General features: G+C 40.8%; 1 protein-coding gene across 2 annotated transcripts in view; it reads left to right on the top strand.

The window, feature by feature from the left end:
- The window catches only part of LOC100002503 (inactive serine protease 35), a 21,207-nt gene extending 8,377 nt beyond the window's left edge, over positions 1-12,830 (top strand). The window contains exons 1-3 of one of the 2 annotated variants that reach the window (XR_012398924.1): positions 8,250-8,329; positions 10,694-12,528; positions 12,668-12,830. Coding sequence is in view for 1 of the 2 variants with exons in the window: in XM_073939676.1 (XP_073795777.1) it covers positions 10,704-11,960 (1,257 nt within the window). In the remaining variant the exon portion in view is untranslated. Of the gene's footprint in view, positions 1-8,201; positions 8,330-10,693 lie in introns of those variants that run through there. The other variant, XM_073939676.1, reaches the window with a different exon arrangement.
- The last annotated feature ends 1,589 nt before the right edge of the window (positions 12,831-14,419 follow it).

Genomic DNA, 14,419 nt, shown 5'->3' with positions numbered 1-14,419 from the left:
AAAAGTAACAATCTTTTTTTTTTTTTGTTAGAATATGCAAACATCCTACAAATACAAAGCAACAAAACAAAAACAACAACAATATAGTCAGGTACTGGTATGTGCGTGAGTGTGTGTGTGTGTGTGTGTATGCATGTAAAGGTAACTTGGTGGACAGGTCAGAGTACATACATACGGAACAATGACAGTCAATAAATGAAGCAAGTGTCACAGATATAAATAAAACATATAGAAAGAAACCAGTCAGAGGTAGGGAGTAACAACAATGCTTATTAATGTATGATAGTAAAAATTAAAGTAAAAAGAAAGAAAGGACAACAGTAATAATAACTGACAATAATAATAAATCACAAGTGCTACACCAACTACTACTACAGAAAGTTTAAAAGTAACAATCTTAAAAGTTACACGAGTAAGAGTAAAAAAGTATTAGATAATAAGGATAATTACAGTGAATAGTTACTAGTTATATATATATATATATATATATATAGGTCAAAATTATTCAATTATTCAAAATTATTCACCCTCCTGTTTTTATATTATTTACCAAATGATGTTTAACAGAGCAAGGATTTTTTTCACAGTATTTTCAATAATATTTTTTCTTCTGGTGAAAGTCTTACTTGATTTATGCCGGCTAAAATAAAAGCAGTTTTTAATGTTCTTTAAACTTATTTTAACATTTTAATGTCAATATTTTTAGTCCCCTTTAGCAATAAATATTTTTGATCTTCTACAGAACTTTTCTAATTAACCTTGTTAAGCCTATAAATGTCACTTTAAGCTGAATACTAGTATCTTGAAAAATATCAGTCTTTATGATGTTATCTGTCGTTGATGGCACCTTAGCAACTGTACCATAAAAAAAAACGCCATTGACTTTACATTGGACATACTAACAACACACCAATCCAAACTAAATTCATACTAACAATATACCAATCCATACTAGCAACATGTAGATAGTGCTGTCGCCTCACAGCAAGAAGGTCGCTGGTTTGAACCTCGGCTCAGTTAGCATTTCTGTGAGGAGTTTGCATGTTCTCCCTGCGTTCGCATGGGTTTTCTCCGGGTGCTCCGGTTTCCCCCAAAGTCCAAAGACATGCTGCAGATGAATTGAGTAGGGTAAATTGTCCGTAGTGTGTGAATGTATGAGTGTATAAGGGTGACAGACCCAGACGACAGGCCAGCCGGAATGTGTAAAAAAAGTCGATATCATATGGACTAAAGTCTAAATGGAGGACTTATTCCAAAATAGCCGACCCCGCAAACATACAGGACTAAGGCCAAAGAAGAAGAAGACTAGCAACATGCCAATTCATACTAAAAATACTAGCAACATGCCAATTCATACTAAAAATACTAGCAACATGCCAATTCATACTAAAAATACTAGCAACAAGCTAATTTATACTAAAAATACTAGCAACATGCCAATTCATACTAAAAATACTAGCAACATGCCAATTCATACTAAAAATACTAGCAACATGCCAATTCATACTAAAAATACTAGCAACATGCCAATTCATACTAAAAATACTAGCAACAAGCTAATTTATACTAAATTCATGCTAACAACATGTTAGTTTATTCTACAAACATGCTAGCAACATGCTAATTCATGCTAGAACCATGCTGATAACATGAGCTACTGACTTTGTATCATCAGCTTATCAGATCCCTTCGATCCGCCTATCAGGATTTGCTGTGTATCCCCAAATCAAGACTTAAATGTAGTAAATATTTCATGCAATGAAGCCCACTCTAATAAGACCCACTCTGTCCATCACCACCTTTAGGTTCACATTAAAGACTTTCAAGAGTTCACACTTAGCTGATGATTGATTATAAGCAAGTTTGGCATGCTGTCCCGGGAGAGAGCCCTGAGCTCGAAGGTTCTTGAGCCCTGGGCTCCCTCCCGTTTGGAGGAAGAGAGGGGAGCCTCGAGCTCAGGTAGATCTCGACAACTCCCCTTTTTATAATAGCTAAAGATTAAGATTGAAGGCTATTAAAAGATATGCTGCATTATTAGATTACCTGTATTGAAATTTAGATTTAACAATTAACTTGTTGTACATGTTTTTGGAATGTGGGAGGAAACCGGAGAACCCGGGGAAAACCCACGCAAGCACGGGAAGAACATGCAAACTACACACAGAAACGACCACCGGCCTGTTAAAGGACTAGAACCGGTGACGTTCTTGCTGTGAGGCGACAGTGCTAGTCACTGAGCCACCGTGCTGGCCTATGGAGGGAAAGGTGAAAAGGTAGGGGTGGAAGGGGGGATTCTTCAAATCGAAGATGACTGTAGTGAGAAAACCCTGGCTCTTTATAGTGGTTAGGAATGGCCTGATTGGTGGATCAAGCATGCTAATGCAGAACCAGCCGTGTTCAATCATAATCACGTGCTCCTCTCGAAATTAGTTTATGAATAAACTTCACTTGTTAAGCTTTAGTTAAATAAATTTTGTTCCACCTATATAGAGTAAGAGTCATGATGAATATAAACAAATGGTAGCTTTTTCCACTGTTTTTTTTTTATTATTCAGCTATTATATTAACATCTTTGCTACTGTTTGACCTGTTGTCCATGGTATCATTACACGCCTAAGAATATATGTCCATGGAGGAACCAGAAAGGATCTTTACAGTGATGCCATGGCGGAAACCTTTTTAGATTCTGCCTTGGTAAATCAGAGATGTGTTTGTGCATGTGCAAAGATGCTCGTATATCCTCAGCTGAGGTGAGAGTTAAATGAAGAAACTGTGATTATGTAAAATGATAGTGCGTCCTAAAATGAGCACTCATTTTGGTGTTTGATGAACTTGATGAATGGGAAGACACTGCCATGTGTGTGTATGTGTGTGAGGGCATGCAATAAAAGAAGTTCAAGTATCTATCTAAGGGGATAGGCCTTCATCTTTAAACTTTTGATTTAGTAAATAGCAGATCTATGGGGACCACACAACAAATGTTCTAATCTGAGTAAGTAGGGTTCTGCCTTTTTAGAATAGTGGTTAATCGCCTCTGTTTAGTGACCAAGACTGACACGCTTGTGTTTAAGAGATTGTATACTTGGCCGGTACAAGACTCAGGATGTTACTGTCACGACTGTCAGTAACCACCTGAGGGCGCTGTAGTTCGTAGCCCAAGAACTACAATTCTATACATACCACGCACACACACCAGAACTCACTTACACTGATTTGTATTCACAGCTGTCTCTGTTTTACCGTTGATTTCCGGGACTATATATTCAGCCATTCAACCAGTTTGTTAGTTTGTCGTTCGTCCTTGTTGGTATGGTGTTCTTGATTCCAGTCTTGTATACTGTCATAGTTGCCGAGTCTAAGTTTAATCTGTTTTAGTTTCTTGTTTGTTTGTTTGTTTTGATACTTTGTTACTTTGATTTTTTTGGTTCTCTGTCATTGCACAATATTCATCAATAAACTGCACTTGGATCCTACACCCTTTTTTGTTCCTGTTTCAATCTCCCAAACGTGACAGTTACAGGAATCCAAATGAATGAGAATAACATATAATAACGAATCGAAGAGAATAGTCATTCATTATCTAAAGCAGGGGTGCTCAACCCTGTTCCTGGAGACCGACCTTCCTGCAAAGTCCAGCTCCAACTCTGATCAAACACACCTGAACCAATTAATTAGGACCTGAACAGCACTTGATAACTACAGGCAGGTGTGTTTGATATGAGTTGCAACTGAAATCTGCAGGAAGGTCGATCTCCAGGAACCGGGTTGGTCACTGCTGATCTAAAGTAATATTAAAAAGACGTAAAATGTTTTGAAATTGGAGTCAGATAAAACAAGGATAAATATATAAACATTCTAAACCACCTCATACTAACATTGCAGTCAGATATGAGTTAAACTGAAAGTAAATCAACATTGTGCAAAGGAAAGACCGAACATGCAGTGAACCTTCGTCCACCAGTAGACTCTGTCGTTGGACTAACTGGCTAGACCTTACTAAACTAGAAACCAAAGCCTGAGCAATAGTAGTAGTGATTCTTGTCTTAAAGGGCACCTAGGTTACCCCTTTTTTCAGATTTAATATAAGTGTTTTTTGTCTCTAGAATGTGTATGTAAAGTTTCAGCTCAAAACACCCATCTGATTTTTCATTATACCTTTTACTAGATCCTGTTTTATACATTTTTCCACCAGGGGGTGGTTTTGTCAGACTGCGCCCATGGCTGGCGCATCTATAGAGGTGACCTAGGCGGCCGCCTAGGGCGGCAGAATACAGAGGGCGGAGTCCCCGACACAACCACCACCTCTCCCGCCCTCAGTTATTTCCGCGTCTAGGGCAGCGTCCGTGACACTACCCTCACCACCTGCGCCCTCAATTATATCCGTGTCTAGGGCGGCGTCCGCGACACTACCCTCACACAACACCGCTTTTACTTTAGGGTTGAGGGTGGCATAACCGTCCTTTGCCTAGAGTGGCAGTTCAGCTTTCTCCGGCCCTGACTACGCCTTTAAGGCGAGTCCTCCCCGCCTACTGTTTCTACGTGCTTGTCAGCGTGCGTTAAATCTCCTCGGCTGCGTAAGACAACAGACAGACTTAAAGGAAGAAGGTCTCACGTAGCGTTTGTGAGGAATACTACAGTAAGAACTTTACCAACGAGTATTTGTTGTGCAGTTGCATTGATGAGTCACATGCAATATCATAACAAAGTACACACGCGCACATACACACACACAGATACACGCACGCACGGACCGCAGCAGACACACACACATAGACAGACAGAGCGCGTTTAGTTTTGCACGCATATGTGAAAGGTTACAGGTTAATCTCCACTGCTGTATGGATATCTGTTGTTAATGTACAAAATAAACCTGATTGAACGTCCACAAACCGGGATTGAAGCATCTTCCTTTATAATTGTTTTGACAGGCGGCTGTGATGAAGTTAAGCTGAAGTAAATCGCTGTAATTCATTGCACACGTGCACTCTTGATCACATTTGATGATGATTGATGATCCTAGCGAACTGAACAGACCTTTTATTCCCGGTTGCTTTGCGCACGTCTGGTCTTGTTGACATGATTATACACGTGACTACCGGGACATGCTACATAGAGCTGTCAATCAATTCGCTGGACTCCTACGACAAGTTGTGGTCGGTTTGAAAACCGCTCCAATTTATCTACCGTTTTTATGTTGTTAAATTGAAAAAAAAAGGACTGTGTGTGTTTATATCTCCCCAATATGATGGTCTATACCAGGGGTCACCAACCCTTTTCCTGGAAAGCCACCTTCCTGCAGATTTTAGTTGCAACCCTGACCAAATATACCTGTTTGTAATTATCAAGTGCTGCTTTAGGTACTATTAATTGGTTCAGGTGTGTTTGATCAGGGTTGGGACTGAATTCTGCAGGAAGGTAGCTCTCCAGGAACAGGGTTGGTGACCCCTGGTCTATACACTATATATACACACAAGTCTGTCCAAACAGCTTGAAAAGTAGATTTTTCACTATAGGTGCCCTTTAACTACACAATGAAATTTCTACTTTGACCGTGCAATATTAATAATATAAAAGTCAGTAAAAGTTGAAAACCTTGCCAGTTGTGCTCTTCTATCCAGCATTATGCACGTGTGAGAATGAGCGCTTGTATGTCAACAATGACGCAGTGCACAAGGTCTGAATCACAAAGTACATTCCCATCACCAGTTCTCCTTTAATTCATCTTCCTCTCTTTCCTCACTGACAGTCAGACTGTGATTAAGCACACGTGTTGTTGTGTGCATCAGCTATTTTGTGTTGATCAAGCTGTCAAGCTTAAGTGGAAAAAAGAGAGAGGACGAAAGCGTGAGAGAGACAAATTACAGATCTCGCTGAGTCTGAGTGTGTCAGTTGTCTGCCTGGCCTTGGTTTGGGCTTTTGGGCCACGTACACAAATTTTGTCAGTGAATCCCCTAGAGGTTTCTGAATAAGACATATACAAGGATTGAACGGCATATCTGTTAATTATTAACTTATGGTTGGTTTGTTTGAGGTCAATATGATGTTGGATTTTGATCACTTCCAACACAACCTAAAATCAACCAAATATCAACGTCATTTGGTGTCATTATTGGACATCAAAATAACGTTGTCCTTAGACGCTGGCTAGACATTAAATTTTGGTCACCTAAAATCAGAAACTTAAATCTAACCTAATATTAACGTCTTATGACGTTGTGTGCCTGCTGGGCAATAACTAAATGCTCTACAGAATGTTACGTTTACACACACATACACAAGTTACATGTAAACATCAGCTTTTTACAGCGTAATACTCACTACTCGAGTACTTTTAAAAGGTATATAATTTTTACTCATACTTTGAGTAATATTTAATATCAGTAAAACTGAAGCCCTTGGCTCTAAATCTGTTCTTTCTAAAGCTCAATCCTTTATCTATCAATAATTCCACAGTAAATTTTACAGCTCATGTTAAAAGTCTTGGGGTTATTCTAGATGGTATGCTTTCATTTAACTCACATATTAGTAATATTTCACGATCTCCCTTTTTTCACTTACGTAACATTGCAAGACTGCGCCCTTCACTATCCCAACAAAACACTGAAGTGCTTGTACATGCTCTGCTTACATCAAGGATTGATTATTGCAATTCCCTCCTATCTGGTATCCCTCTTAACCAACTTCACAGATTACAGTTAATCCAGAACTCAGCAGCTAGGGTGGTCACCCGCTCGCGTGCTTCTGAACACATAACTTCAATTCTCCTTCACTTGCATTGGCTTCCTGTTTTTTTTTTTCGTGTACAATATACAATTATTTTATTAACTTACAAAGTTCTTCACAACCTGGTGTAACCCTGCTGGTCCTACACCACCCAACCCCCTCCGAGCTGGGATTGAACCAGCGACCTTTCGCATGGGAGTCGGTTGATCTAACAAGGAGGCTAAAGACCATGGCCTTTTGCGTCTGTTGCTAGAGCATCTTTAGAGGTCAGAGGAGTGAGGTTTACCTGCACAGCACACACTAGCTAGCCTCCGTTACACTCAACCACCCCCCTAAACCTCACTTCCATCCGGGTCACGGCACCAACGCAACCCCATCGGTCCTAAGCCACCCAATCCGCTCCGAGCTGGGATTGAACCAGCGACCTTTCGCATGGGAGTCGGTTGCTCTAACAAGGAGGCTAAAGACCATGGCCTTTAGCGTCTGTCGCTAGAGCATCTTTAGAGGTCAGAGGAGTGAGGTTTACCTGCACAGCACTTACTAGCTAGCCTCCGTTACACTCAACCACCCCCCTAAACCTCACTTCCATCCGGGTCACGGCACCAACGCAACCCCATCGGTCCTAAGCCACCCAATCTGCTCCGAGCTGGTATCGAACCGACGACTTTCAGCATGGAAGTCGGTTGCTCTAACAAGGAGGCTAAAGACCATGGCCTCTAGCGTCTGTCGCTAGAGCACCTTTAGAGGTCAGAGGAGTGAGGTTTACCTGCACACTTACTAGCTGGCCTCCGTTACACTGGTACCTGATTATCTCTCTGAACTTCTTCACTGGTACACTCCTTGGCGCTCACTGAGATCTTCTGCAGATGAACTGTTATCAGTTCCAAATTTTAAGATGAAATCATTTGGTGGCAGGGCTTTTAGCTGCATAGCACCACAGTTATGGAATTCCCTGTCGTTAGATATTCGTCAGGTGGACGAATGTGGATTTCGAACGGTAGATCTCCAATTTTAAATCTCAGGTTAAAACCTTTCTGTTCAGGATTTAATGACTTTCTAGATTAATAATATTTTTATTACTTTTCTGTTTTGTTTTTATAATTTGCCTGTAATACTGTAAGGTGTCCTTGAGTACTTTAAAAGGTGCCTATAAATAAAAGGTATTATGATTAATATTTACAACAGACACTTTTACTCTACTTACACTACTTTTTAGACAAGTAATGGTACTTTTACTCGAATATGATTTTTTTTTTGTGAGACACAGAAAACATATAAAGGATTTTGCTATTTTTGGAGAAAACTTTACACTTGCATGGAATTACTCTTACCTCAGCAAGACACATCTCAATTCGTGACCAACAACAGATTTTAAGCCGTGTATAAATAAATAACCGCCCGTAGCCTTGTTAAATCGGCGTGGGTGTGCTAGCCACCAAACACCAGTTTACTCATTCGTTCCCGCCTTTTTTTCTCAGGCGCGCGTTCATGCAGAGATCAGCTCCGTGTGCAGCACTTGGAAACACGCAGATAGATGGTCTACTTTAAACAGAGGAGTCCACAGGCACACACTCGTCGTCTCTCTTTGGGTTCATACAGTTTGAGGGTAAGTTTGTATTTTCATATTGTTTAAACATGCTAAGAACGCAAATTAGAAGCAGACAGGAATACTTGCTAATTAACTTATGGAGAAAGTTCAATACAATAACACATCTTATATCACTTCACAATATCGTTCACTCAGCATTATTTATACTACACAAAAGATGGAACTAGTTCAACACTTGAGTTTTCTGCTCACTCACTACGACATTCTCACTGCAATCATACAATACTGTTCACTTTCAGCATTTTTCAATGTAACGCAATACTCTTGTATTGACTCCAGGTGCTGCTAGCATAAAGAGTGTTATGCTTATCATTCACAACAACTAAAAATAAGTTCACCTCAGAAAAAAACCTTAGGTTGACACACACCATTGCTTTATTTAAAGGGCATTGGCTGTGTACACCTCAGCATAGTCTCAGACAATCACCAATAGTCTCTTTGCTGTTTAAATCCGTTCATAAAATGAAAGATGAGTTATGCCTAAGATGTAATATAACTGGTAAATGTTGAGTTTCTGGAGTTAAATGGGATTGTGATAGTCAAAGCAAGTTTCTAGAAGTTTAACTTGTCATTTAAAGTGCCATTATGCTTCTTTTTTTACTTTAAAGTACTCATTTTTTTCACCTTAAATGCTTTAAAGCAGTGTTTTTTTTCTTTTTTCTTTTTTAAAATATTTTCCAAACAATGTTTAACAGAGCAAGGACATTTTCACAGTATGTCTGATAATATTTTTTCTTCTGGAGAAAGTCTTATTTGTTTTTATTTTGGCTAGATTAAAAGCAGTTTTTAATTTTTTAAACACCATTTTAAGGTCAATATTATTAGCCCCTTTAAGCAAATTTTTTGACTGTGTACAGAACAAACCATCGATATACAATAACTTGCCTAATTCCCCTAACCTGCCTAGTTAACCTAATTAACCTAGTTAAGCCTTTAAATGTTCACTTAAAGCTGTATAGAAGTGTCTTGAAGAATATCTAGTCTAATATTATTTACTGTCATCATGGCAAAGATAAAATCAATCAGTTATTAGAGATGAGTTATTAAAACTATTATGATTGGAAATGTGTTGAAAAAATCTCTTCGTTAAGCAGAAATTGGGGAAAAAATAAAGAGAGGGGTTAATAATTTAGGGGGGCTAATAATTCTTCATACTTCAACTGTATCTCAAAACAGACATTTATAAGGGAGAGTGAGAAAGAATCAGAAAGCATTGACCTTCTTTAAAGTCAATGTCACCGACAGAATGATTTTTTTACACCTAGATATTTGTTTCGGAACCCGTCTCATTTGTTCAGTTAGCGTGGTTCGTTTGGCATATGTGAATCCAGCAATCATGCTTGGATCCAGGTCAAATCATACGGCGCCTCATTCAGACAGTCTCGGCTCAATTGAAACTTACTCTTAAGCGGATTTAATGTAGTGAGAATGAACTAATGAACCAGGCTGTATCAAAGTGTATTACGGTTGTATAATAGGCATATATACAGCTCTATAAAGAGAATGATGAGTAGGGCAGGATGCCATCAATCATACAGGTAAATGTGTTTCATGTCAAATACGAAAGTGCATGCTGAAATTGCCGTTTAACCGTTAGGAAAATTGACCGATCTAATAACTTTTCCTTATTTTAATCTTCTAATATATTGTTTTAGGCTTATTGTTTCGTTCATTTGTGCACCGACACCTCAAAAGAAAGAACAACACCTGCTTCATGGTCTGACTGATAATAAAGCGTATTTGGCATGCTGTCACAGGAGAGAGCCCTGTGCTCAGACTATCCTTGAGCCCGGGCCTCCCTCCTGTTTGAAGGGCGAGAGGAGAGTTTGAGCTCAGGTAGGTATCGAGAACTCCCCTTGTGAACTGCTGAGATAAATTTGACTAAGAGTTGCCTGAGGAGGCTATTTTGAAGTTGGTAATTTGCTTATGGTGTATGTCTTTGGACGGTGGGAGGAAACCGGAAAACCTGGGGTAAACCCACCAAACACGGGGAGCACATGCAAACTCTGCACAGAAACCCCGACGGGCTTGGAGAGGGCCGAACGAGCGGCGTTCTTGCTGTTAGGCAACAGTGCTAAGCACTGGGCCACCACTTTATCAGAGAAGGGATGGAAGGGGGGATTCTTCAAGACGAAGATGACTGGAGTAGAAAGCTCTGGTAAATTAGTGTCAATACTTGTCTGATTGGTGCAATATACGGAGCTGATGAGGTACCAATTACCTCGAAATTAGTTTGTAAATAAATGAAGGCCTCTAATTCTCTAATAGGTGTGAAAGCACCCTAAATCCAGTATTTGGAAATGTAGAGTTGCTTACAATGTAGATGCTTTAACTTCTGAACTCTTGTCTTTTCATCCTCAGGCAGAGCAAAATGACAGATCCTCCATCTTTGTTGTCCATTCTTACTGCGCTGGCTGTGTTTGCTTCTTTGGCCTCTAGAGGTGCCTCCATCACAAACAATGAGGACAACTGCCACTCGACACAGATGAAGGTCCCAGTGATCCTGGACCAAAGCACAGCAACTCTTCAAAGTCCAGAATTCACTGCTGATGAATCCAATGACCAAGCAGTGATGTGTGGGATTGAGTGCCAAAGAAAGCTGCCAGAACCGAGGCCTGCCGAGCTGGAGCGATTGCTGTCTTATGAAACAGTCTACGAGAACGGGACGCGCATCTTCACCAAAATCAAACTGGAGCAATTCTCCACTGACTTCAGAAACAAGTCCTCTTCTGTTGTTTGCAACTCAGAACCACTTAAGCGCAGAAAGCGGCAGGTATACGGCATGGATGGGCGTTTTGTGATCACCGATAAACATTTCACCACCAATTACCCCTTTTCCACCTCGGTTAAGCTCTCCACGGGTTGCTCAGGCATCTTGGTTTCTCCAAGACATGTGCTGACCTCTGCCCACTGTGTCCATGATGGCCACGAGTATCTGAAGGGCACAAAGAAGCTCCGTGTGGGTGTCATGAAGCTTCGCTCCAAACGCAAGGGAGAACGCCAACGAGGAGGCAGGAGCAGAGGAGAAAAGAGGAGAGAAAGTGAAGCAGAAATAAAGGAGCCCAACGGGAAAAGGATGAACCGTATGAAGCGAGACACAGAGTCAGACCAGTCTAAAAAAACAGTCTTCAGGTGGACGCGGGTCAAGCGAACTCAAGTGCCAGCAGGCTGGATGAGACAAACAGGCAAGGAGGTCTCGGCTGACTATGATTACGCCCTGCTGGAGCTGAAACGAGCCCACAAGATGAAGTTCATGGACTTGGGTGTTGTTCCTGCAGTCAAGGACGTCCCCGCTGGAAGGATTCACTTCTCTGGGTTTGACAACGACCAATTGGGGAAAGTGGTCTACCGCTTCTGTTCAGTCTTGGAGGAGTCTAATGACCTGATGTACCAGTACTGCGATGCGCAGAAGGGATCGAGCGGAGCCGGTGTCTATGTAAGGCTACGGGATCAGGGAGGAAAAGGGAAGTGGAAGAGGAAGGTGATCGGTGTGTTTTCTGGACACCAGTGGGTGGATGTCGATGGGATGCAGAAGGACTATAACGTGGCAGTGAGAATAACACCCATCAAGTATGCACAGATTTGTCATTGGATCCACGGAGATGCAAGCCAGTGCAAATTAGTCTAAGAGGGTCATTCTTAAGTGAAGGTGCTACATTTATACGCCCAACATGACGTCAAGGAGTCCTCAAGACTGCAGGGACAGTCTAGATTAAAAAAAACATGTGACCCAATGGAACAATTATTGTCGCAACACAGATAGAGCAAAGAAATGCCTTTTCATGACAAGATAGACTTGGATGCTGTATATTTATTTTGTTTATTGCCAAAATTTAAGACTTGAGGCTTTAAAATGGCCATGTTTGTTTTTAAAAAGGCAAAACTCACCATATGAAGCCAAGTAGTCAGCTACTGAAAGGCAAAACAGCTAGGCACTCTGTCTGCCCGAGTCTTCCGTTCTTGAAGAGTTCAGCCAAATATGAAAAATGTATTCATGGAGACCAGATTATTCTCAGAAGAAAAATGGATGGTAGTTCATGCTACCTCTGAACAACAATATATTAATGTCGGGGACAATTGTTTATGACTAAGAGCCTACATTATTTGTAATTGAATGCATAAGCGATATGGATTTTCTTGCGTCATAAATCTCCATCCAGTTTCACTGTATGAAGGAGATGCTCAGATTAGTTTAGGTCCAAACTCAGTCCTGGAGGGCAGGTGTCCTGCAGATTTTAGCTCAAACTTGCCTCAACACACTTGCAAGGAAGTCTAGTAAGAGCTTGATTAGCTAGTCCAGGTGTGTCTGATTTGGGTTGGAACTAAACCTTGCAGGACACCGGCCCTCCAGGAGCGAGTGTGGACATGCCTGGTTTAGGTGGATGTGATTCATAAATGGGATTTTGATCTGTATGTGTGTATTTATTTAATAGTCAATGCATTCATGTCTAATAAATTTTATTCAGTAACCATTAAATTACAAAAAACAGTTAATAAATATCAGTCAACTCATATGTTGTTTTTTTTGGGCCGTGCTAGCGATAACTGCTTTTCACGAGCCATTTCAAGAGTTCTCTCTTAGCTGATGATTGATTATAAAGCTTGTTTGGCATGCTGTCCCAGGAGAGAGCCCTGAGCTTATAAGATCCTCGAGCCTGGGGCTCCCTCCTGTTTGCAAGGTGAGAGGGGAGTTTGAGCTCAGGTTGATCTGGAGAACTCCCCTGCTGTAGTAGCTATGAACAGATAGTGATTGCTCTTAAGTAGGGATGTAACGGTATTGTAAATACCGTCATACCGCAATATTAATTTTTTTTCGATATTACCGAAGTCGCATGACTCTGTAAAACTATAGGTCTTCTGAGAAAGTTTGCTCAGGCGAATGAAGCGAACGGGAGGTAGCGAAAACTACAATTCCCATCAGCCCATGCTTGACCATCATCCCTTGCGGTCTGTTGTCGCTACAGATCCAGTAATGCGGAAATGGAGTGTGCTGCTAGAAGCGGGATGAAAAAGAGCTGGAAAACTTTGTCGCCGCGCGCGTACTGAATAGCGGTGTTGTCGCGCAAGTTCTTATCAGCTGTGTTGTCGCGCGCGTACTCAATAGCGGTGTTGTCAGCACACTGTTCAGATTGATGCAGACATGAGACCTCTATCTTACTCATGGTTTGTCCTCTCAAGTGGTGATTCAATAAATACCGTACTGTGACATTCATACCGAGGTATTACCGTACTGTGAAATTCTGATACCGTTACATCCCTACTCTTAAGAGATAACTACTTACTAGGGGCAGGTCTGTAGTGCTGATTTGGATTAGTCAATTAACTTAAGTTGCATGTTTTTGGACGGTGGCAGGAAATCGAGGAACCGGAGGGAAACCCACATGGGCACGGGGAGAACGTGTAAACTCTGCAAAGAAACGTCAGCTGGCTCAGTAAGGACTAGAACCAGTGACCATGGTTCTCTGCTTAAAGGCGATCTATATAAAATCACACCTTGTAAATATTGTTGCGTTTACATGGCCGTAAATCTCTGAACAGGTTTCATAGATCTTGCACACGTTTCACAAGCTTGGAGATGTCAATGAATTCATAAAATTCAAAGACATCCTATTAGTTTGTAGGCTTTTGTCCTTTTAAGCCCACAATGGAACAAATATAAGCCTCGGAAACGGATGAGAACACATTATGCAGACACTTAATATTTAATGATACTAGATGATAACAGGGTACGCAGGACTCCTAAAGGTAATTTCAATACCTTTAAGACCTTTTTTAAGACCCCAGAATATTTTAAGACCTCATCACCACTTCAAGTTCTAATCAGTATCAAACCTTTAACTTAATAAACAGTTGTAGTTAAATAAATTAATAGAGCACAACCATGCAATAAAAGTCAGATGAGCTCAGAAGAAACAAACCTTGAAAGAATAAATTAAACCAAAGGCAAGACTTATTAAAATGTCTGACACGTTTACCTTTACAATCCCAAAAATGCCTTTGTGTGAGTTCAGTGAGTGATGAATCGCCACTGTAAAATGCCCAGATAACCTCCATGTGCACCGTTGATGTGCCGCCCATAGCCACCCT

Source organism: Danio rerio, chromosome 23 (assembly GCF_049306965.1).
Source record: "Danio rerio strain Tuebingen ecotype United States chromosome 23, GRCz12tu, whole genome shotgun sequence".
Lineage (NCBI taxonomy): Eukaryota > Metazoa > Chordata > Actinopteri > Cypriniformes > Danionidae > Danio > Danio rerio.
Note: the sequence above shows the minus strand (reverse complement) of the source record. Positions and strands in the feature narration are given on the sequence as shown.